The 26687-nt window shown below is 37.9% G+C and overlaps 1 protein-coding gene and 2 pseudogenes across 1 annotated transcript; all 3 read right to left on the reverse strand.

The window, feature by feature from the left end:
- Positions 1-657: 657 nt before the first annotated feature.
- On the reverse strand, positions 658-1596 carry LOC122914495 (olfactory receptor 5B3-like). The gene has a single exon (XM_044261111.1). The coding sequence runs from the start codon at positions 1594-1596 to the stop codon at positions 658-660; it is 939 nt and encodes a 312-aa protein (XP_044117046.1).
- Positions 1597-12886: 11290 nt separating this feature from the next.
- LOC122914496 lies at positions 12887-13832 on the reverse strand (annotated as a pseudogene).
- Positions 13833-18774: 4942 nt separating this feature from the next.
- LOC122914497 lies at positions 18775-19719 on the reverse strand (annotated as a pseudogene).
- Positions 19720-26687: the final 6968 nt, after the last annotated feature.

Raw genomic sequence — 26687 nt, forward strand, 5'->3', positions numbered from 1 at the left:
CATCTTCTCATACTCTGGCTGTGTTTTACCTTTTTGAAAAGTGTAATATGAGCATGTTAGTTCTATGTAATGACTCAGTTAAAAGAGAAATATTAATTCACTTAAGATGCTATATGTAAGCATCTCCCAGTAAAATGAACTCTCCAAAATCAGAACCTTTCATTGAGTAGTATATTATTTTCATTCTGAAGTTAGGACTCTTAGAAAAGAATTCAAATAAAGAGGTGAAAAATATGTGAGATAAATTTCTACTCTAATATATGAAATAAACATTCAAGTTATTATTATAAAACACTAGCAACATTCCATTTAATTTTGGGAAATTTCCTACTCCTGTGTGTATGTATTGTCATGGGCACACGCATGCACTTCTGTTCATGGTCTCATCTGTGCACTTATTTTATGGGTCTCTGCATTGATGCAGTAGAAAAATGCATGTAGAATAAGTGACTAAATCCATATCCTAAATAAAATTTTGAAAATTAAGCCCTAAGACATCTTAATCATTCTTGTTCAGACTTTTATTTGTATACATAATGTTTGCTTTTTTTTTTTTCAGTACAAAAGAGTTTTGAAGAAGTTGGGCTACCACATCAGGAGCTTAATTTCACTATGGCCTTATTGTAACTAGTTAGTGCACATTGTACAATGTTAAAATCACAATCCTAGAGATAATTTTGACTCTAAAATGGTCTTAATGAATGCATTCTTGACTTCCTTGTTCCTCATGCTGTAGACCACAGGGTTTAGCATGGGGATGACCATCGTGTAGAACACAGATGCCATTTTGTCTGTGTCCATGGAATGGCTGGAGCTGGGCTGTAAGTACATGAAGATGACTGTCCCATAGAAGATGGACACAGCAGTGAGGTGGGAGGCACAGGTAGATATAGCCTTCTGATATCTTGTAGATGAGTGCATCTTCAGGATAGTGATAAATATGAATATGTAGGAAATCAAGATAACCAGGAGAGCAAAAAAGATGTTGAAACTCACAACATAAACAAGAACCAGCTCACTGACATGTCTATCAGAGCAAGAAAGAACCATGACTGCTGGAACATCACAGAAAAAGTGATGGATTACATTGTTCATACAGAAAGAGAGACTAAATGTGTCTCTAATGTGGATAGAGGCATTCAGGAAACCACAGACATAGCAGCCTATGACCAAACGAGCACACACACCTGTTGTCATGGTGGTGGTGTAATGGAGGGGTTTGCACACTGCTGCATAACGGTCATAAGCCATTGAGGCTAAAAGATAATTTTCCACAGTGGCAAAGGCTGCAAAAAAGAACATCTGAGCAGCACATGCATTGTAGGAGATGACCTTATCTTCTATAAGTAATCCAGCCATGACTTTGGGAGTGACAGTTGAAGAGTAACCAAAGTCCATCAGAGACAGATTACTGAGGAAAAAGTACATGGGAGTGTGGAGATGGGAGTCCAACAGAACCAATATGGTGATCCCCAAGTTCCCAACCAGAGTGATGAGGTAGATGAGGGTGAACATTATGAAGAGGGGAAGCTGCAGTTTTGGGTCATTGGTTAGTCCCAGCAGAATGAACTGTGTCACTTCTGTCCCGTTCTCCATCAATGTTGAGAACTACTAATGCTCTGTGGCTACAAGAAGAAATAAATGGGTGATAAACAAAAAAAACTTACAATGACAGTGTACATATAGTGTGTGTTATTTCATTAGAGCAATAACTTGTATTTAAAGATTCTCCAGATAAAACATTAGCTTGACAACAAAGTCAATGCACTAATTACATTTAGATTTACAAACTGTTGACTCTCAAGTAGGGAGCTTCTCCTCAATTCTAAAATTTTATAGAATTGTGAAATGAGGTGTAGAAAATTGACTAACTTGATCAAGATGACTTGTCCAGAATGAATACAGTTCCCTTTTTCCAAGCCTAGTAAAGCAGATACTTGGATGCTGCTGACTTGCCAGGAACTGCCGTAGACACAGTAGGTGTACAGATAGTCCCCAACTTACGATGATTTGACTTAATGATTTTTCAACTTGACTATGGTGCAAAAGTGACACACATGCAGTAGAAACCATACCTCAAATTTTGAATTTGGGTATTTTTCTGGGCTAGTGATAGCCAATATGATCTTCTCTCCTGGTGCTAAGCAAGGACAGTAAACCACAGCTCCAGGTCAGCCAGATGATCATGAGGTCCAACAATTGATACCTTTACAACCATCCTGTACCAGCTCAGCCATTCTGTGTTTCACTTTCAGTACTGTATTCAACAAATTCCAGATGTTCAATGCGTCATTATCAAGTAGGCTACGTGTGAGATGATTTTTTCCCAACTTTACATTAATGTTAAGAGCTGGAAACATGGTTATGGTAGGAGAGGCTAAAATATGTTGTTCAGTAGGTCAGATGTAGTAAATGAATTTTCATCTTATGATATTTTCAATGTACAATGGGTTTCTAGGGACATAACCCCATTTTAAGTACAAGAAGATCTGTATATTCATCACATCCTCTCAAGAACATTATGAATTTGATTTGTTATTATGTTCATTTAAATTATGATGCACAAAGGGGTGCCTGGCTGGCTCATTCAGTAGAGCCTGCAACCCTTGTTCTTGGGATTGTGAGTTCTAGCCCCATGCTGGGTATAGAGATTACTTAAAACTTTAACAAAAAAAGCTGGGAGGAAAACAAACTATGATGCACAGAAGTTGAATAAATGTTTATATTTCAAATGAGTATTAATTGACAAGCCATGCTCGGGGCCAAGCCAACCTTTGAGCTCACACTGAGTGGTGATAGTCTAAACTGTATTTGAATCAAATTGAATTTAACTCAGTGCAATTGTTCATTGTCTCCATTGATACAAATTCATGGAGTTTTCCCAGTGACGTATCCAAGAGATATATGCATAGTAGATGTGGTGAGATAGTGGAGCAGTAGGGGCACGACAACCAGCAGAGGCTATATGAGGGGAAGAAACAAAATTGGGTGTAGAGCTTATGTTCCAGGATGAGGTGCATAGCAGCCCTACTATCATTTAATAACAAGGAGCCATCAATCTTAACCTATCTGAACCTCCTCTTTCCATCAGCAATAAATAAATAAATAAATAGAATAAGAAAGTAATAAGACCTATAATATAGCATTGTAATGAGAATAAAATAAGGTAATACTTAAAAACTGATAAAATCTGGGTGATTAGCACAGTCTCATGAGCTACAGTGTTATTGTTGGAGTGGGATGATTGTGTTTACATTGCTTTGGGAAAAATGGGTGTCGCCCTGTAGAGCTTCAGGTGTGTGTGATGTATGAAGTCTTATGGTCTCCTTAATTTGCCTTTCTCACACACAAGGGCCTCAGAGGTTTTCTGTGATCTCCAGGATTTCTCCGTCTGTTTTCTTTTCACCCGTGCAATTGGCTGCCCCACAGGTCCACACAAGCTTTCTTTTGCCTAAAATCTTCCTTGAAATCTATACCTCAGCTTGGATGACAGTCCTCCCCTGGATAATTCATTCTTTCTCTCATGACTGCATCTCACAGCAGAATCAGAGATCAAGGGTGACAGTTCCTTGTCTATGGGCTCTCTTCAGCCTGCAGATCTGTTTTGGTGGCAAGTGCCACGTAATAGAATATTTCATTTAAATCTGCTCTTCCATAGAACAGTACTATAAATCTGTTCACTTGCATTTGAAGCATTGGAAGGGTATCCCTCTTCTGCTAACTACTAAAATCTTCCTCCTAAACTTTGGAAAATTTCCTGCACAAGCCTGTTCCCTGATAACATTGTTTGCCAACCTTAACACACATGTCCACTTGGAGCCTAGTCTATGTTCTACAAGCAATAAGAAAGGCTTTATAGGTCAATGTGCTGGTGACGATAAGCTTATGATGGTAGGGGAAAGTTTAAAATACCATTTGAATTTTATTAAGTCATATTAGAAATTTTGTTGTAAAGGTTACTTGGGGACATGAAGGTGGATCCATCAGTTGAGCATCTGACCCTTGATTTCAGCTCAGGTCATGATCTCAAGGTGGTGAGATGGAGTCCCCTGTTGGCTCTATGGTCAGTCTGAGGTGCAGAATCCACTTTACTTTCTCTCTCCCTTTCCCTCTTCCCCTTCCCCCACTCTTGAATGCTCTATAAATAAATTAATTGATTAATTAAATCTTTTAAAAAGATTATTAAACTCACAGTTGTTTTGTTCATTTTGCTTTTTTTGTTTACATTGATGAGAGGCCAGCATTTAGAGAGCAGGATGTAAAAACCAATAAATTAATTAGAGACTCTTCTGTGACTTTTTTGTTCATATCCTTAGGAAAGAAGGATGATGGTCCTTAAGTACCATTAAATTCCCTCCTGATGGAAATTTTTTCATTTATACCCTGATCTCACCTCAGTATTTTGAAAAACATTGAAGATCTCTATTTCTGCCCCCAAAGAACTTGAAGTAGGTAGAGCTGTCCCACAACTTTTGCATGGATTACAGTTCTAATTTAAAATGTTTACAGGGTATAGATGCTCATTTGTCTGCTGGGAGAGCAGGAAGAACCATTTCTGAGCAATGGGTCTGAATCAGAATCTCAGCTGCAGAATAATACCTAATTACTACTCTTAGGACATGGTCATAAGGCTCTAAGTTCTCTAAGACAGGGGAAAATGGAAGAAAGAAGATTAACATGGTTCAATTTCTGTACCTACCTTGCATTCCTTCTGTGTCCTTAGAGGATCACTTACCTTCTTATTTGTAAAATAAAGATGATAAGATTACCTCTTCTGTAATTCACACACTTGTGTCTGTAAATAAGAAGCAAGGGAGGGTCTATAAAACGCCTCCATAAGAAGTTATCACTTTTAAGTCAATGAATATAATTTTTATCTCAGGGAGTTTCCCTTGAATATCCTTAGAAGTTCATAGCAAATCCTTAAATAAGGCCTCTGTGCCCTAGCAAATGAATAAATGATCACCAAACAGGTTCAGCATGTAGATGGGTGTTTCTACAATGGTGACATGTGGGATCATATTGGGATTTCAATGGCTAGTGCATGGGGATGTGGAGAGAATTATAGAGACACAGAGCTCGCTGGGTATTTCCCTTGGGAGAACACTTCTAGCGCCTCATCCCACTTTCCCAGGATGGAGGCAATTAAACTGCCTGTGGGGGCCATGCTGGTTATTTCATTGAACACACATGTTTATGTATTACTTGTCATTTCTTGTGATTTTTGTCAGTTTATAATTAAGTATAATTTCTGTACATTAGTATCCACAATCCCAGTGGATAGTTGTAAGATTTTGTCAAATTTATATCCAGTAAGCCCCATCACCTAAAAAACTTCATGCGAACCTCTTCTGACAAACCCATTCTCCCACTCACTGACTGCCCCTGACAACCAATACACTGTTTTGCCCAAATAAATTTGCTTTTCCAACAGTGTCCTTAAGTGTGATCCTATAATATATACTCTGAGTCTATAATCTTTCATTTATCATTTGAGGCAGGCCTGTCTGTATTATTTCCTGTGTCAGAGTGGATTATTTTTTACAGTCTGGTCATTACCAATTGTTTATCTTATTCTCAGTTGAAGAACATTTGTGTTGATTCTAGTGTTTGGTGATTACAAATAAAGCTGATCTAAACATTTTCCCAAGGACTGTTTCCTGATTGCCCTCATGGCTTGTGATCAGCCTACAGTGGTGTGTAAACCCTTACATTACAACACTGCCCTGGCACCAACAAATGTATGGAGACGTGGCAATCAGATGCTATGTCTGGGGCTTCCTTGAATGCCACCCACCTGGATTCAACTTCTGTCTTTCCTTCTGCCATTCCAATGTGGTTCATCACTTTTTCTGTGATATCCCCCCAATCCTAGCTTTTTTTCTGTTCTGATATCTATATAAAGGAGACTGTGCTATTTATCTTTGTAGATTTCAATGTGTTTTGCCCTTATAACTATCTTGACCTCCTGTCTGTCTATCTTCATTGCCATCCTAAGTATGTGCTCAACACAGGGACAGTTACTCTGCTGATTTCACATGGCTCACTCATGAGACTGCATATCTTCTGCATGGTGAGCTGGGCTGAAATGTTCAAGCGGACTTACATTTCTAACTGTTGATTCAGGTTACTCTCTACCTTTTTTCTACAAGTTCCTTCATCCTCCAGAGAATGGACCAGATTTCTTACATCATATTTTCAATATGAAAGTACAATTGAATGGTTTCATGAAGTCTAGACGTTTAACTTTCACAACATTTTTTTCTGTCACATTATACTAATCAGTGATGTCAAAGGCTCAGATTCAAGTATGAATCAAGCATGAAGAATGACTCCACCTCTTGAGGAAGAAAGCTGCAAAGAATTTGTACCCATAGTTGATCTAGCATAGTTAGAAATCAGGTTAAACTGCTATAACTAAGAAAGCCAAAATATAGTGGCTAAAATAAGACAGCAATTTATTCTCAAATAGTGGAAGTTAATGAACTTCTGTAAGAACTATCTATATAACTGGTGTGTCTTGGTCATTCTGGGGACAGGTTCAGTTCACAAAGTCTCTCCATACCATCTCCTGCAGTGTTAAAAGTCTGTCCTCATCATAACTATTCTATCTGGAGGAGACAAGAAAGAGATGACTGAAGGATAAATAATTTCTTTTCAAGAAAGTGACACAACAGCTGCATGCATTACTTCTGAGTACATTCCATTGACAAGAATTCATTAATAAGGCCACAAAAAACAATCAGATAAACCAACTTCAAAATTTTATCCCTAGGATTAAAGGCAATGTGCTTAGTTGAAATCTCAATACTCTGGAAAAATAAATAATGTTTTCTAAGGAAAATCAGGATACTCCCACACAGTTACGAACTGAATCTGAACTTCCAAGACCTGGAGCCTTTTCAGTACAAGGTCAGAGAGATGAGTAACCAGTGGAGGTGGATGGTGTCCTAGAAACCAAGTGATGAGAAATGTACAGAAAAGGAATGGATGTGTCAGAACTGCTAGTAGATTAGGAAATATCAACACTAAGAACTGGTGATAGGCCACAGTGATAGGAAGTTGTGGGTGACTTTGAGTGGTTTTGGTTAGATGGTAGGGGCACAAATCTCATTAAATATATAGTCTACAATCTAAACCATGATTATTCTTTATTTTATATAGTTTCTAAGTATTTTCCCAACCTGCACAGTGAAGTAGATGTATGTTGTCTTTTCCCAGAGCAGTTAGGGAGATAGGGCTTTGAGACTTTCAACTTTGAGAAGAGAAATAGAGCCTAACAACATGATGGAAAGCGAAGGTTTCAGGAGATGACTGATAAGGGATGTTTTGACAACAGATGATGCTTCATGAACCTGAGCATCAGTTACAGCAAATGTCTACTTTGCAGCAAGTCATTGTTCTTAGCTTCATTTCCCACCCATTTTGTCTGAGTACAAGATCATTGTAACTAGTTCTTTGGAAGAATGAAGGAGGAAATCACCTTGGGGAACTAGTTCTTTGGAAGAATGAAGAAAGAAATCACCTTGGGGAAAAGCAGTACACAGAGAGGAAAAGAAGAGGCAGAGTAGGAGGTGTGGTGCTCAAAGTGGTGAACAAGTGAGACTAAGACAGGGATTTGGAACAGGAACTGAGGGACAAAAAGAAACACACAGTTCCTACTCAAAGACACCTCAAAACCATTTAGGAAGGAACTCAGCCTCCTGTAGCTAGTTGTTATTTAATTTACCTGTTAAAGGAAAGAAGGCTGGAGGATTTGGTTTCTTTTTAATTACAACTGAGAAGTTAGATGGGCTCTTTGGAGAAAGAGCTGATTACTGGATTGGGACAGGAATAGCACAGGAAGAGCCTGGAGCATCTTGTAAGATCAGAAAGTAAGGAGGAGCTCAGAAAACAATGGGGTTCGGTATATCAAAAGGAAACAAGAGTAAAACTGAAAGTGTTCCCAATAGCTAAAGAAGGAACAATTTGAACAATAAAGTAAATAACATGGGACCACCTTGTACCACAAAATATAAAGCAGATAGATATAAGTCCATGCTGATGAGTAAGTAAGAAACTAAGTAAATAAGTGAATTTTCTTATAGAATAATTCTAAATAATAAGTTTGGCCTTCCCTTAGGAGGTGCAGTGTAGTCCTTTCCACCATGAGTGTGGCCTGAACGTAGTTTCTAAAATATACAACATGCAAGGGGAAAAGGTAGCATTACACTCAAGCACTTGGCAAACATATCTGGTTGAGGTGATGAAGGTTAAGATCCCCAGTTGTAAGGGCCAATTCAGCCAGAGCAGCCCCACCCTGGTCAAACAGCCATTTTGTTGTAAAACTTAAATAGACTCTGCCCCACCCCCCAGGGGATCTTACTTAAAAACAAGTCCCAGAAACCAGTCCCAGGTAACAAAGTCCAAACACAAGGGTGGGTCAGGCCAGGTGGAGGTATTCAATCAGTGGGGGCACATACTGTCTCTTAGCTACCAAGGAGTATGGGCCCCGCACTTTGGGCATCTTTTGGGCACCAATTCTGAACAAGGTGATAGGCTGGTTCAAATGTCTACTAGGGTAAATTATAATTCATTTGTCACCTAGCATGACTATGCAGCTTTCACTGTGTGTTACAACTTCATTGGCCACCTGTGTGTGGCCAGACCCAACCACATGGCCTTTGCTCTATAAAAGTTAGCCTGTGAAACAAGGGTCATCCTCTCTGTAAGGGGCAGCCCTGACCGGTCTGTTTGATGGTCGGTTTGATTCTTGATGCTTGATGCAAAATAAAGCTTTTCTTGACTTTCGCTTTGTATCAGTATCACTCCTTTAATCACGGACCCATTATTGGGGGACCCATTATTGGGGGGCCCAACACAGTGACAAGTCATGTTGGTAGTATGTGTCCCTGATCAGATGTGATAAGAACAGCATTTCTCATTCCCTCTCAGTTTCTGAACCTCTGTGTAACCATGATGAATAAAATGAGACAAACCTAAACTGAAAGACCCTGTACAAACAAACAAACAAACAAACAAAACACACACACACAAAAACAGAGAAATACTCCTCAAAGATATTAAGGTAGTGAAAATCCAGGAAAGACTGAGACACTTGTCATAGATCAGATGAGAATAAGGAGACAGCACAATTTATGCAGGATGATATATGGATCCCAGATTGGATCCTCTAGGAGCGAATGACATTAGTTGATAAATAATAATCTGAATGAATTCTTGAAGTTTAGATAATAGTAATGTGTCAATGATGCTTTCTTAGCTTTGACTAGTGTATTATAAATTAAGATGTTGGGTTTGAAGTGGCGGGGGGGTGGGAGGTTGGGGTACTAGGTGATGGGTATTATAGAGGGCACGACTTGCATGGAGCACTGGGTGTGGTGAAAAAATAATGAATAATGTTTTTCTGAAAATAAATAAATTGGAAAAAAAAGTTAAATTAAAATAAATAAATAAATAAATAAAGATGTTAACACTAGGGGAAGTTGGGTGAAAGGTATGTGGGACTTATCTATACTAACATTTTGAAAATCTAAAATCATTTTCAAATTTAAAGATATATTTAGAGTAATTATTTAAAAAATGGTTCCAGAAGAGAAAATATTTTCATAGACTTCAGAGCAGATATTTGTGTTGTATCACACAGACCCCACCAATGTCAGTATGACCCTCTTAGACATTCAAGCACAGGTTTGCAAGTCTTGAGAAGTTGAATGTTTCTAAAATTATGGAGATAGACAAGGAACATGTGTACAAACTCCTTTGGATAGCTTTACTATAAAATTGAGATCACCTAAAAGTCAAATAAAATACATAATGATTATATATTAGTATGTTGAGGTAGGTTATGTTTATTATTATATTGTCATGCTTACATTAACTTTTTGGAGAGAGGGAGAAAGAGGGAGATACTGAGTGTTTGAGTGTAGGACAGGAGAAGGGCAGAGAGAAAGAGGCAGAGAGGGAATCTCAACGAGGCTCCATGCCCATTGTGGAACCCGATGCAGTGCTCCATCTTACAACACTGAGATCATGACTTGAGCCAAAATCGAGAGTTGGACACTTAACTGACTGAGCAGCCCAGAGGCCCTTGACATGCTAACATTTTCTAGGGATGTTTGGAATCATTGGAGTTTATTGAATAATCCTAATTTTTGAAGGAATTTTGCAAACTGAATCAGGAAAATTTTTGCAGTCTCATATTTTGTATTATTATACTTTACTAAGTAAAATGTATTTCATGTGTTATTTTTCATTTAATGAAAAAATTCTAATAAAAAAGAATTAGAATAGTTTCATATGATCTGTTTGATAGTGTGGTTTCCAAAAAGTTCTTTGTCCAAAAGTGTGAAATGTAAATAGGGAATGAAAGAATATTTTTTTAAAAGCCACATCTTAATGAAAAGCTCTAAAGTTCTTGTCTAAAAAGTTATATAATGAAAAAAATAAAAAATTAAATAAGGGGTAATCAACTCTAATTATCAGTAGTTCCAGTATATTTACTGCTGACACAAACAATTAGTCTACTCATTAATTTAACAAGTGTTTGTTGAGAAATTAGTATGAACCAGGCCACAGTTTAATTACTGGGGATGAAGTTGTTAGTAAAGAAGACAAAGCCGTTCTTCTTGTGCAGTATACGTTCTAGATAGGTAGATAAAAAAATAAGCAAGCTAATGAACAAGCAAATAGAAATTTTACATGGAGCACTGGGTGTGGTGAAAAAATAATGAATACTGTTTTTCTGAAAATAAATAAATTGGAAAAAAAATTTTGAGGAGTGATTGGGACTATGAAAAGTAAAGCAAGTTGGGAACATTTTTCATGGGTAGTGGGGAGACTATGATATAGTACCATTTAAACAAAGACCTGAGGGAAGTAAGGAAGCTTTCTGAAAATTGGCAACAGCAAGTACAAAGACCCTGAGGCAAGAGGGAGCTTTGATTATCCAGGAACAGCAGGGAACTCAGTGTGAGTGAAGTGGAAGGTACAAGTAGGAGAGTGGCAAGACGTGACGTAGCTCATCTGAAAGCAAAATGTCCCTGCATGAGGGAAACTAGCCACTTTGTAGTATTTCCAGAGAGAAAAATATAATATCATACTGTATTCATCTTTCACAATTGAAGAGTTGGTAGAGTTGAAGAAATTCTGAACAAACAAAATTTCTTCTTTTGAACAAACAAAATCTTCTTGATCATGTCTTCTTGTACTCCTCTTCTCTTGCTTTTGAAAATTATCCTGTGATCAGAGCGTATCATGCTTAGCGAAATAAATCAAGTGGAGAAAGACAACTATCATATGATCTCCCTGATATGAGGAAGTGGTGATGCAACATGGGGGCTTAAGTGGGTAGGAGAAGAATCCATGAAACAAGATGGGATAGGGAGGGAGACAAACCATAAGTGACTCTTAATCTCACGAAACAAACCATGGGTTGCTGGGGGGAGGGGGGTTGGGAGAAGGGGGGTAGGGTTATGGACATTGGGGAGGGTATGTGCTTTTGGGTAAATTGGAAGGGGAGGTGAACTATGAGAGACTGTGGACTCTGAAAAACAATCTGAGGGGTTTGAAGTGGTGGGGGGGTGGGAGGTTGGGGTACCAGGTGGTGGGTATTATAGAGGGCACAGCTTGCATGGAGCACTGTGTGTGGTGAAAAAATAATGAATACTGTTTTTCTGAAAATAAATAAATTGGAAAAAGAATAAATAAAAAACAAAACAAAACAAAACAAAACAAAATTATACCAACAAGTTAACATATAAAAACAAAAAACAACAACAACAAAAAAGAAAATTATCCTGTGATCATACTTTTTCTAACAGTACAGAAGATAGAAAAATTAATTCCTTTGAAACATTATAATTTGTAGCTCCAAATAAATGTACCCCCAAAAGCATATATCTTTATTTAAAAATATGTATTTTTAAAAAAAATTTTTATTATGTTATGTCAGTCACCATACAGTACCCCAGTAGTTTGTGGTGTGGTGTTCCATGAGTCATTGTGCATAATATCCACTGCTTCATTTTGGTCTCTTGAAAGTTTTTCAACTAGAGAAAAAAAAGTTAGACATAAATTTATATTCTGGCACTTAAGTTGATTATTTGAACTTTTTTATTAGAAACTAGCCAGACTACATCCAAGTTCTTGAACAAATTCCCCATTCCTGTGTTTATGTGCACATATGGGATTCTTGCATATGCTTCTATTCATGGGTTTGTGTATCCCATCGTTTACTTAAAGGCTTGCATTGTCATATAGTAGAGTACATACAACGTGTAATTAATAAGGTTCATTACGAGCAGGGTCCCAAAATTCTTATGGTCCCCCTTGGTCATCCTTGTTCAGATATCATATGTTTGGAATACTATTTCCTTTCTCAAAGGATAGACTTTGGAGTAGGAAATGTTATCACCTACCGCATAACTGAGGTGCAGTGCGGGCATTAAAATGTCATGTGGTTCAGTCATATGTGGAATTCAGGAAACAAAACAAATGACCAAAGAAAACAAGTGACAAACAGAAAACAGACTCGAATACAGAGAACTTGTGGTTGCCAATTGGTGAGTTGGGTAGGGGGATGGGTGAAAGGAATTAATGGGATTAAGAGATCAAACATCCAGTTACAAAATAAATAAGTCATGGAAATGAAAAGTACAGCATAGGGAATATAGTCAATAAGATGGTCATAATGGTGTTTGGTGACAGATGGTTCCTATAACTATTGTGGTGAGCACAGAGTAATGTATGGAGTTGTTGAATCATTATTTGTACACCTGAACTAATATGACACTAGATGTTAATTATACTTTGAATTAAAAAATGTGAGTCATTACATGTTGAAGATCTGAGAGGAATGAAAGTAGGTCACTGTGGATCCTACACTTTAAGAGGTAAATCCTAGAGACAATTTCACCTTCTCAACCACTTTCTTGAATGCAGTTTTAACCTCTTTGTTCCTCAGGCTATATACCAGCAGATTCAGCATGGGGATGACCATAGTGTAGGACACAGATATGATTTTGTCTGAGTCCATGGAATGGGTGGAGCTGGGCTGGGAGTACATAAAGATGACTGTCCCATAGAAGATGGACACTGTACTGAGGTGGGAAGCACAGGTGGATAAAGTCTTCTGATATCCCTCAGCTGAGTGCATTTTCAAGATAGTAATAAAAATGAACAGGTAGGAAATCAAGATAATGAGGAGAGCAATAAAAATATTGAAACTTGCTACAACAACAAGAACCAGCTCACTGACATGTCTGTAAGAGCAAGAGAGAGCCATGACTGCTGGAACATCACAGGAAAAAGTGATGGATTAGATTGGACACGCAGAAAGAGAGACTGGACGTGTCCCGAATGTGGATGGAGGCATTTAGGAAACCACAAATGTAGGAGCCTATGGCAAGATGTGCACACACATTGGTTGTCATTATGGTGGTGTAATGGAGGAGTTTACACACAGCTGTGTAGCAGTCATAGGCCATTGAAGCCAAAAGTAGGTTTTCAGCAGTGGCAAAGGCTACAAAAAAGAACATCTGAGCAGTACATGCATTGTAGGAGATGACCTTGTCTCCTACAAGTAACCCAGCCATGACCTTGGGAGTGACAGCTATAGAATAACGAAAGTCCACCAAAGACAGGTTACTGAGAAAAAAGTACATGGGCATGTGGAGGTGGGAGTCCAAGAGAATCAGCACCATCATCCCCAGGTTCCCAACCACATTGATGAGGTAAATGAGGGTGAACACAACAAAGAGGGGGATCTGTAGCTCTGGGGCATTGGTTAGTCACAGCAGGATGAATTCAGTCTCTACTGTGTTGTTTTCCATGGGTGTTTTTGGGGAATCACAGGAAGTCCTGTAGCAATGAGAAATAATGGAACAGAGGCAAAAACAAAAGGCATTTTTTGATGTGTTTGCCTGTTCCGTGTGTGTTGAGTTTGAGGAGTTCATTATAGATCCTGGATATCAACCTTTTGTCTGTACTGTCATTTGCAAATATCTTCTCCCATTCCATGGGTTGCCTCTTTGTTTTTTTGACTGTTTCCTTTGCTGTGAAGAAGCTTGTGATTTTGATGAAGTCTCAAAAGTTTATTTTCGCTTTTGTTTCCTTTGCCTTTGGAGACATATCTTGAAAGAAGTTGCTGTGGCTGATATCAAAGAGATTACTGCCTATGTTCTCCTCTAGGATTCTGATGGATTCCTGTCTCACGTTGAGGTCTTTTATCCATTTTGAGTTTATCTTTGTGTACGGTGTAAGAGAATGGTCGAGTTTCATTCTTCTACATATAGCTGTCCAGTTTTCCCAGCACCATTTATTGAAGAGACTGTCTTTTTTCCACTGTATATTTTTTCCTGTTTTGTCGAAAATTAATTGGCCATAGAGTTGAGGGTCCATATCTGGGCTCTCTACTCTGTTCCACTGGTCTATGTGTCTGTTTTTATGCCAGTACCATGCTGTCTTGGTGATCACAGCTTTGTAATAAAGCTTGAAATCAGGTAAGGTGATGCCGCCAGCTTTATTTTTGTTTTTCAACATTTCCTTGAGAGCTTGTTTGGAGGTTCTAGCAGGGGAGCGCAGCTACTCGTATACCCTTGACCGAAGAACGGTCCTCTCCTCTATCGGGGATGGTCGTCCTCTTCGACCGAGCGCGCAGCTTCGGGAGGGACGCACATGGAGCGGTGAGGGAGGAAGGGGACACCCGCCTAGCCAGCCAGATCAGCCGAATCAACCCTGGCGATCAATGGGGTGACAGATGTCGCAGCCAGATCGCCCTCACATCCTTTTTCAACATTTCCTTAGCGATTCGGGGTCTCTTCTGATTCCATACAAATTTTAGGATTATTTGCTCCAGCTCTTTGAAGAATGCCAGTGGAATTTTGATCAGAATGGCATTAAAAGTATAGATTGCTCTAGGCAGTATAGACATTTTAACAAACTCAACTCACACAAAACAGGCAAACACATCAAAAAATGGGCAGAAGATATGAACAGACACTTCTCCAATCAAGACATACAAATGGCTATCAGACACATGAAAAAATGTTCATCATCATTAGCCCTCAGGGAGATTCAAATTAAAACCACATTGAGATATCACCTTACACCAGTTAGAATGGCCAAAATTAACAAAACAGGAAACAACATGTGTTGGAGAGGATGTGGAGAAAGGGGAACCCTCTTCCACTGTTGGTGGGAATGCAAGTTGGTGCAGCCTCTTTGGAGAACAGTGTGGAGATTCCTCAAGAAATTTAAAAATAGAGCTTCCCTATGACCCTGCAATTGCACTCCTGGGTATTTACCCCAAAGATACAGATGTCGTGAAAAGAAGGGCCATCTGTACCCCAATGTTTATAGCAGCAATGGCCACAGTCACCAAACTATGGAAAGAACCAAGATGCTCTTCAACGGATGAATGGATAAGGAAGATGTGGTCCATATGCACTATGGAGTATTATGCCTCCATCAGAAAGGATGAATACCCAACTTTTGTAGCAACATGGACGGGACTGGAAGAGATTATGCTGAGTGAAATAAGTCAAGCAGAGAGAGTCAATTATCATATGGCTTCACTTATTTGTGGAGCATAACAAATAGCATGGAGGACAAGGGGCGTTAGAGAGGAGTAGGGAATTTGGGTAAATTGGAAGGGGCGGTGAACCATGAGAGACTATGGACTCTGAAAAACAGTCTGAGGGGTTTGGAGTGGCGGGGGGGTGGGAGGTTGGGGTACCAGGTGGTGGGTATTATAGAGGGCACGGCTTGCATGGAGCACTGGGTGTGGTGAAAAAATAATGAATACTGTTTTCCTGAAAATAAATAAATTGGGGGAAAAAAAGGAACCTGCTTAAAAAGAAAAAAAAAGGCAATTTAAGTGTGATTGAAACAGATCCTGAAGAGAAAGAGAGAGAGAGAGAGAGACAAAGAGAGAGGAGAAAGAAAGAAAGAGAGAAAGGATAGAAAGTTGATAGATGTGCATTTTTTCATTATAGCAGTAATTCTTCAAAATTATTCAAGTCTCTAGTATTAACTTGACATGGGGAGATGGAGAGGAGAAGGGAGTTGGGGGAAATTGGATGGGTAGAAGAACCATAGGACACTGTGGACTCTGAAAAACATTCTGAGGGTTTTGGAGGAGATTGGTGTGGGAAGTTGGGTGAGCCTGCCTCGTCGTGGGTATTATGGAGGGCACATATTGCATGGAACACTGGGTGTGATGCATAAATAATGAATTCTGGAACACTGAAAAGAAATTTTAAAAAATAAATAAATTTTTTTTTAAAAAGTAGCATGACCATCCTAGCACATTCAAGCAAAATCTTACAAATAGGGAGATGTTGAAGCCTATAATTAGATGGAGACAAAAAAATGAAGCCCTGAGTGCACATTCCCAGAGGTAGTTTTAGTATAAAATGGGGTTCCTTAAGGAACAAATTACATGCATAAGCACTGTGCATTGCTTTGGAATTTTTGAAAGCTTGTTATGTTTATTACTGACAGATATTTTCTGGCTTTGATTCTACATGAACATTTTGAATCGCTTCTGTTAGGTGTATAATCAGTGTATATGAAGTAATTTTCCAAATTAAATCAGGCAGCAAACTTTTATATAATCTCATATTAACGTATTTCTGCAATTTACTAAATAGCATTTATCTGATGTTTACTTGGCACTTTATAAGCTATTACTTCTGAGTAAAAATTATAAAATGATTTGAAATCACCCAGATGTTGAGATTTCCAGGAAATCAAGCCAAAAGTGAGGAGTGCAGGCACTGAGTGAGAACATATATTGAAATATTTCAGCAAAGCAGAAAACAAGCTATAACTCTGGAAATGTTCTAGAAGTATATCTAGACCGTTACTTCAGGGAATAAACTACAATCATCAAAGAGTCAAAGACTTAAGAAATGGTACAACTGAACTCAAACTTAATTTATTCATTGTTTATAATTATTTATTAAGGATCTACAATGAATCACATAGTCATTTAGGTATTGGTGATCACGTGATAAAACATAAATTCACCATTCTTATGGAGTTGCATTCTAGTTAAGAGAGAGAGTTAGCAAAGCAACACGCAAATAAATATACAACTGGTGAGTGTTTATAAGGACTATAAAGAATAAACAATGAATTTTGGAACACTGGAAAGAAATTTTAAAAATAAATAAAAATTTTAAAAAAGGACTAATGCAGGTGAGAAGTTTGTGTATGTGGGAAGGAAAGTGACTATTTTTTAAAATTTTGTATTTAAATTTTATTTAACTAACATATACTGTATTAGTAGTTTCAGAGATAGAATTTGGTGATTCACCAGTTGCATATAACATTCAGTGATCATTACTTCAAATGCTCTCCTTAATGCCCATCACCCAGTTATCCCATCCCCAACCACCTCCTCTCCAGGAACCCTCAGTTTGTTTCCTAGAGTTAAGAGTCTCTTATGTTTGCCTCCCTTTTTTGTTTTTATCTTATTTTATTTTCTTTCACTTCCCTTATGTTCATTGTTTTGTCTCTTAAACTATTTTTTAAAGGTGGTCAGAGAAGCTCTCTGTGATAGGGTAACATTTAAGGAGACCCTGAATGGAGTAAGGGATGATTCCATTCAGAGGGAACAGCAAGTGTCAAGAGCCTGAGGGGGAAGCATACTCGAGTTGTCAAGAAATAGCAAGGAAATCAGCATGAATAAAGTGGGGGAGAATTCTGGACAACGGACAAGAGATGACCTAACACCACTAAAATGTGAAAAAAAATAGGAAGCCATTAACCATTTCAGAGCATTTTCAGACAGAAAAGCATGCATTATTGGTATCTCTGTGCATTTTTTGAACATTATGAAAGTTTGAGGTTATATGGAAATAATGGAAATGCTTTTATTCTCCTCCTTTTTTGCATTCTAGATCTTTTGTCCTTTTAAAAGTGGTACTGTGAACATGATGTTGATTCTACAAAATGACTCAGTCAAGGCAAAACTATAACTCCATTTAATAGCATCTGGGAGGCTCAGTCACTTAAGTGTCCAACTCTTGGTTCTGGTTTAGGTCATGACCTCAGGGTTGTGAGATGGAGCCCTGTTTTAGGCTGGATGTGGAGCCTGCTTAAGATTCTCTCCCTCCCTCTGCCTTTCCCTCCCTCCTTTCCCTTAGGTGATACCATTCTCTAAATAAATAAATAAATAAATACTCCATTTAAATGCAGTATTTATGTGTCTTTAAATAAAATATGCCAGATAAATACACACTTTCATTTAGAATTATGTCACTTTTTCTTTAAGATTTTACAGGGAATATTCAGCTAAAGAAACAATATTAGACATAAATTTATATTCTAACCTCAAGATTATTTTATATCATTTTATTAAAAACTGCTTGCACTTTTTTTACCTCTGACAAATTTACCGCTGCCTTGTGTATGTGCCCTCATGTCCATAGACATACTTCTATATGTCTCTCTTCACGGGCTTGTTTGTCCCACTGATTTACATGTATTTTTGCACAACCAAGTGATAGAGAAAATGCATGTGAAACAGGTGAATAAATCAAATGCAATTAGTAAGTTTTTCAAAAAGTAGGACCTATGCTTTTTATGGCTTTCCTTGAGCCATACTAGTCCAAGTACTACATTTTGGAAGATACTTAATTTTTACAAGACAGCAGATTTTTCATGTGTTAAGGATCTAACTTCAGGAATTAAATGTCGTGAAAGGCTTAAAATGTGAGCGGGATGACTGAAGAGCAACAAAACTGGATTATTATACTTATTATAATACTAAAATCCCAATCCTAGAAATGATTTTGCCTTGTCTGAAACTTTCTTGAAAGCATTCTTGACCTCTTTGTTTCTCAGGCTATAGACCACAGGGTTCAGCATGGGGATGACCATGGTATAGAACACAGATGCCATTTTGTCTGTGTCCATGGAATGGCTGGAGCTGGGCTGTAAGTACATGAAGATGATTGTCCCGTAGAAGATGGACACTGCAGAGAGGTGGGAAGCACAGGTGGATAAAGCCTTTTGGTGCCCTTGAGCTGACTGCATCTTTAAGATGGTTATAAATATGAACAGGTAGGATATGATTATAACTAAAAGAGCAAAAAAGACATTAAAGCTTGACACATACACAAGAACCACCTCGCTAATGTGTTTTTCAGAGCAAGAGAGAGCCATGGCTGCTGGAATATCACAGAAAAAGTGATGGACCAGATTGGACTTACAGAAAGAAAGACAGAATGTGTTTCCAACATGAATGGATGCATTCAGGAAACCACAGACATAGCAGCCTGTGGCTAGCCAAGCACATACACCTGCCGTCATGATGGTGGTGTAAGGGAGGGGTTTGCACACTGCGCATAGTGGTCATAGGCCATTGAGGATAAGAGGTAACTTTCCACAGTTGCAAAAGCTACAAAAAAGAACATTTGAGCAGCACATGCATTGTAGGAGATGACCTTGTCTCCTATAAGTAATCCAGCCATGACCTTGGGAGTAACAGCTGTAGAGTAACAAAAAGTCCATCAGAGACAGGTTACTGAGGAAAAAGTACATGGGAGAGTGGAGATGGGAGTCCAGTAGGATAAGTATGATCATTCCCAGGTTCCCCAAAACACTGAGGTAAATGAGTGTGAACACAATAAAAAGTGGAATCTGAAGTTCTGGGTTATCGGTCAGACCCACCAGGAAGAAATCCATTATTTCTGTATTATTCTCCATGGGAATTACTAAATTTTCTGTAGTAACGAGAAAGAAAAGAACATTTGGTAAACAGAAAATAGATTGGATTGAAACTTACATTTCACTGTTCATTTCACTATGGTAATAGTTTATTCTCCATGATTCTTTGATCTAAAGCATAGATTTGAACAAAGTACTTAGTACTTAGTAGATAAATTATCTACATGGTTACCTATCATTGAAACCAAAAGAATTCACTATATGTTAATTTTAAAAAAAGATCACACAGCCAACTTCTTTCTTGTCCAAATGAACAAACTAAGGTGCAGGAAGAGGTAATGATTTATCTAAGGTAACATACATTTCCCAAATCAGATCACCTAAGTCTATTGACAGCTTACATTTACATAGTGCTCATTTCAAGTACACATTTACATTTAATATGTTTAAATGTGCTTAATCCTCTCAACAAATCCACAAGGGATTAAGTGTTTGTGCAAGTTTACATAAGTATTAATGGACAGAGTCAAGCTTTGGGGCCAGGTAATGTTATTTCCTAGACCTGTGCTCTGAAAATTTTTTTTCTGTGTAGAAAGATTTTTTCTTTTTTTAAATTTTATTCAGTTAGCCAACACAATAGCATATCATTAGTTTTTTATGTACTGTTCAATAATTTATCAGTTGCATATAACACCCAGCGTTCATCACATCATGCACCCTCCTTAATGCCTATCACCCAGTTATCCCATCCCCCCCACCTCCCCTCCAGCAGCCCTCAGTTGAGGGTTTAATTTTTAACTTGAATTTGGAACTTTTGGAAGTATGTCCATTCTCTGGCAACTACTTTTCTCTATCTTCTATCTACCTGCTCTTTTCTCCTGGTCATTTTGCAACATTTTTTGCTTACATTCCTGTCCCTAAGGGCATTCATGTTTATACGTTTCTGACACACATGATAATATAATCTATAATTTTTTTTCTTTTCTTTTTCCTCCATCAGAAAGGATGAATACCCAACTTTTGTACCAACATGGACAGGACTGGAAGATATTATGCTGAGGGAAACAAGTCAAATAGAGAGACTCAATTATCATATGGTTTCGCTTATTTGTGGAACATAACAACACGGAGGACATGGGGAGATGGAGAAGAGAAGGGAGTTGAGGGAAATTGGAAGGGGAAGTGAACCATGAGAGACTATGGATACTGAAAAACAATCTGAGGGTTTTGAAGGGATGGGAGGTTGGGGGAGCCTGGTGGTGGGTATTATGGAGGGCACATATTGCATGGAGCACTGGGTGTGGTGCATAAACAATGAATTCTGTTACACTGAAAAAAAATTAAATAAACAAAATATCCTATAACTTTAAAACAAATAGAATATGCAGTGTTCACTAATAGGGGATTATATATTCAGATATTGATATCTTTCACTTAATCTTCATAAAAATATTAAAATTTGGCACTATTATCATTATTTTAACAAATAAGAGAAATGAAAATTTACTTTCTAAAATTACCTGTATAATATGAAGACGATTCAAGATTCAAATGTATCTGTGAGTAAATTCACAACCTATTCTCTGAATGACTTCCATGTCAACTTCTCTAGATATCATGAAAAGGGTGAGATTTGGGGGTAAAGAATATTAAAGGGGTACTATGCTAAGTGAAGTAAGTCAGTCAGAGAAAGACAAATACCACATCATTTCACTCATATGTGGACTTTCAGAAATAAAACAGATGGACATAGAGGAAGGGAAGGAAAAATAAAATAATATGTGACATAGAGAGGAAGGCAAACCATAAGCAATGCTGAACTCTACTGAGCAAACTGAGGGTTCCTGGAGAAGAGGGCCCTTGATGGAATGAGCACTGGGTGTTATATGCACATGACAAATCACTAAATTCTATCCCTGAAACTAAAAAATATATATATATATATATATATATATATATATATATATATATATAAAATTAAAAATAAAAAAAATATTAAGGGTGAATACAGATCTAAATAATCTTATGAGGAAACTTCTGGAATCTAAAGAACTGTCCATTCAAACTTTGCTGGTGAACATCCCCTACAATGACAGGGAAAGATAGTAAATGGGAGGAAATTAACACCTGCTCGATCAGAATCTTATCCCTCTTATGTCTTTGCCTATCCTCTTCAGCAACATGATTATTTCATGAGTGTCACTGAACTTCCTACTAAAGGGAAGTGTTTTGTAACTGGAAATAAAGCCCCAACCAATTCAGAAGAATGTTCGTGACATTGTATTTTTAGCTCAAATAACTCATAGCATCAGCTTCATTGTTACTTTTACATGTATTATATTTCTCACTGAAAATGTGTACAGAATACAGAAGCTTACTCACCTGGCTCTTGACAACAGGTGCCTGAAATCCTGAATTTTTAGTCATTGATCTGAAAGTCTGCCAGGAAAGAATGTATCAGTCCAGGTGGAGCTGCTCTGTCTTGGGTACTAATTAAAAGGTTCCCTTAGAATAGCCACTTACTTGATGCCAAACTTAATTTTTTTGTTTGTGAAAAAGAAAATAATTAACACACAGGCATAAGTCATAGAACTGTGGCTGTGAATAGCAGATAAAAAGACTATAAAAACAACTCAGTAAAGTGTTGTCATTTTGACTGCATTCAATATAATTTTCATCCTGGAAGTTTTCCTGTCAATGGTTGCAGACTTACAGAAAGTCCACAATTTGGGTCAGGGCCAGTGTACTGACTACTATTCATATTCACTCGGGTAAATAAATTACCAAAACAGCTTAGTATATAGTCTGTTCCTTTCAAAGTGAGGTCGAACAGAAGAACTACATTGGGATTTTTAAAAGATAATGAGTGAGAACCAGAAGGGAGTTTTAGAGGCCTGGAGACCTCAGGGGAATAAGCCCCTGTGAAGACAGCTACAGATTATTCTCCTACTACTTAAGGAAAAAGCAATTAAACCACCAGTTAAGACCTAGTTTAGTTTGGTGCATGAACACACAGATATATTCACTTTTTGGGGGGGTTGTCAATTCTTCCTTTTTTTTTTCAGTTTAGGTATAATTTATTACAGCAAATTTCATGAATTTTAGTGTATAGTCCTGAGAGTTTGGACAGATGGTGTATGACCATGGAACCTCCAACATAATCAAAATAAAGAATAGTCTCATTTATCCACCCCCCAAGATTCCAGTGTTCTTTTGTAATGAACATCCTCCCCACCCCCCACCACCCTCAGGATTCCACCAATCCTGGAACTGATTTTGTCCTTAAGACTTTTCCTATGGAAGAAAAGTCATATGAACGAGGTCATATACTATCTAATTTTTTGAGTCTGGCTTGTTTCATTCAGCATATTGCGTTTGTGAGATTCATCTATTTGTCGTATGTATCAGTAGTTGGTTTCTTTTTATTGCTGACTAGTATTCTATCATGTGGATCTAAGCACATCATTTACTTCTCGTTTGTATTGATTGCAGTTAAATCTGCTACATACATTTGCATACAGAACTGTGTTTGAGCATAGGTTTGAGTAAATGCCTTCAAGTGATATTGTTAGCTGATACAGTAAGTTCATATTTAACCTTATAAGATATTACCAAATGGGTTTTTTTTTTCAGGTAATGCACCATTTTGCATTTCCATTGGTAGTGCATGATAATCTCAATTTCTTCACATCATTGCCAACCCTTAGTACTGTGTATGGCAGGATAGAGTATTCCTGACAGAATGAAGAGCCTGAGAATTCTGTGGTTATGAGAAGTTCTATCACTTACAGAGCTAAAAGAAGTCCATTAGCCTCATGATAGCCATTTGTCAGAACTACTGCAGAAGGAGAAATAACAGCTGCCCCGAGCTGTAATACCGTTTGGGGAAAGTGAGGGATAAATCAGACATTTTAAAGAGATATTTAGGAAATGATAAAGAGATATTTAGGAAATGATCCAGCCATGTGGGCTTTGAAAAGCTCTGACATATTCCTGGGTATGTATATGTTCAACACTATGCAAGCACGCAGGTAAAACAGACCAGATGCCTGTTACACATTCCTGGCTGTTCTTCTGGTCTCACCCAAGAAGAAAGCAAAAGCCAGGGCAGATTTGTCAACTTGCCCAAAATTTGAATATATTTCTCAAACCTTACACGGAACCGTCCATCAAAATGGGTCTAGGGAAAACTTCTGACACATCATTGGCTGCCTGCTGATACAGTGGCTACCCCTAAGAGCACAATCTTATAAATAAAATCAAGGTTTAAAAAAAAAGTTGGAATTTGGGTAAATTGGAAGGGGAGGTGAACCATGAGAGACTATGGACTCTGAAAAACAATCTGAGGGGTTTGAAGTGGCGGTGGGGTGGGAGGTTGGGGTACCAGGTGGTGGGTATTATAGAGGGCACGTCTTGCATGGAGCACTGTGTGTGGTGAAAAAATAATGAATACTGTTTTTCTGAAAATAAATAAATTAATAATAATTAAAAAAAAATAAAAAAAAGTTGGAGTTGTGACTTCACTGGCCACACACAACAGAGAAATGCACTCTAAAATGAGGATAGTTTGATCAATCAAACAAAAATGAGTATAAAACAACAATTCCTGGGGGACATCTGGATGGCTCAGTTGGGTAAGCCTCTGCCTTCGGATCAGATCCTGGGTCCTGAGTTTGAGTCCTACATTGAGTTTCTTGCTCAGAAGAGAGCCTCCTTCACCACCTGCCTGCCACTCCCCCTGCTTGTGCTCTCTGTCTCTCTGACAAATAAATAAAATCTTAAACAAACAAATAAAAAAAGACAACTCCAGGGATGGTCGGAATTCAAAGTTTCCATAATTTCTTATCTTAAGTGTCCACTTTTTTAGCAAAAAAAATTATGAGGCATGAAAGAAAAGAAAAATGTGACCCAAACAAAGGGGAAAGCAGTCATTAGAAACCCTCTGAGGGAGCTCAGATATGTGCAAAGAACTAAAGAAAACAAGGAAAGGAAAATACAATGCCAGTGATTCACCTAATAAAGAATATCAATAAATAGATTACAGTTATTTAAAAAAAAACAAGTAACAATTTTGGAGTTATAATTTTGACTGCATTGAAATTCAATTTCTTTTCTATATCAAGAAACATCATTAATAAAATAAAAACCAAAGTACACACACAAAACAGATAATCATATCAAAAAACGGGCAGAAGACTTGAACAGACACTTCTCCAATGAAGACATACAAATGGCTAGCAGACACATGAAAAAATGTTCATCATCATTAGCCATCAGAGAGATTCAAATCAAAACCAAATTTAGATACCACCTTATACCAGTTAGAATGGCCATAATTAACAAGACAGTAAACAATGTGTGTTGGAGAGGAAGTAAAGAAAGGGGAACCCTCTTACACTGTTGGTGGGAAATCAAGTTGGTGCAGCCACTTTGGAAAACAGTGTGGAGATTCCTTAAAAAATTAAAAATAGAACATCCCTATGACCCTACAATTGCACTACTGGGTATTTACCCCCAAAGATAAAATATAGTGAAAAGAAGGGCCATCTGTACCCCCGATGTTCAGGAGAATTAGTCCTGCCAAGCCATTAAGCATATAATAAAGGACCAGAGAGTGAGATAAGCAGGATGGAGGAATAGAAAGTTCAAATCCACATTCCCATACAGAAAGACAAATTTAACAATATATGTAACAAAATGATCTTATAAGTCCAAAGTCCAGTTTAACGTCTCCTTTGTTGAAGTCCTAACCTTAGTACCACAGAATGTGATCTTATTTGGAATCAGGATTATTACAAATTAAATTACTTAAAATGAGGTTAAGTGGGTAGGAGAAGAATCCATGAAACAAGATGGGATAGGGAGGGAGACAAACCATAAGTGACTCTTAATCTCACGAAACAAACTGTGGGTTGCTGGGGGGAGGGGGGTTGGGAGAAGGGGGGAAGGTTATGGACATTGGGGAGGGTATGTGCTTTTGGGTAAATTGGAAGGGGAGATGAACCATGAGAGACTATGGACTCTGAAAAACAGTCTGAGGGGTTTGAAGTGGCGGGGGGGTGGGAGGTTGGGGTACCAGGTGGTGGGTATTATAGAGGGCACAGCTTGCATGGAGCACTGGGTGTGGTGAAAAAATAATGAATACTGTTTTTCTGAAAATAAATAAATTGGAAAAAAAAATGAGGTCATACTGGGGTAGGATGGGTCCCAAATCTAATAGGACTCATGTCCCTTTAAAAAGGGAAATTTCACTGGCTGTGGTACAAAAACAATGAATACTGTTATGCTGAAAATAAATTTAAATAAATAAATATAAAAAGGGAAATTTAGATAGACACAGGCATAAGGCGATGCTGAAGATAGAAGTCAAGAAGATATAGCAGACCAAGGAATGCCAAAGAACACCAACACATCACCCAGGTGCTCAGAGACAAATGTGAGAAAAATTCCCCCTTTCAGAAATCACAAGCCACCAGCAGAAACAACCCCAACAATTCATTAACTACAGACTCCTAGGACCATAAATGTGAGACAATAAATTTCTGTTGTTTAAACCATCCATTTTGTGGTGCTTTTTAATGGCAGTCTTAGGAAAAATACAGTTAACAAGATGGATGAATCTCAGACACAACGTGCTAAGTGAAGGAATCCAGATACAAAGCCTACACACATTGGGGTTCAATCTATGGAACATTCTTGCAGAGGCAAAATTACACAGACAAAAGCAATTTAGTGGTTTCCAGGGGTGGCAGGTGGGAGAAGGGGTTGGTCACAAAGAAGCTGGAGGGTTTGGTTTAGATGATGGAACTCTTCTATGTCACGATTGTGCTAGTGGTTACATGACCTTGTAAATGTGACCAAACTCTGAGATTTATACAATAGAAACTAGGGATGTTATTGTTTATAAATTCTACTTTAATTAGAAGATGGGGAAATATATGAAATAGCAAGTGATATGAAAGCATGTGTACACCTTAATCAAATCCAGCTAGGGACACACAAGCTGCTAA

Source organism: Neovison vison, chromosome 7 (genome assembly GCF_020171115.1).
Source record: "Neovison vison isolate M4711 chromosome 7, ASM_NN_V1, whole genome shotgun sequence".
In the NCBI taxonomy this organism is placed as follows: domain Eukaryota; kingdom Metazoa; phylum Chordata; class Mammalia; order Carnivora; family Mustelidae; genus Neogale; species Neogale vison.

Coding starts and splice junctions, on each gene's coding strand:
- LOC122914495 (XM_044261111.1), bottom strand. CDS start 1,596: ATGGAGAACGGGACAGAAGTGACACAGTTCATTCTGCTGGGACTAACC.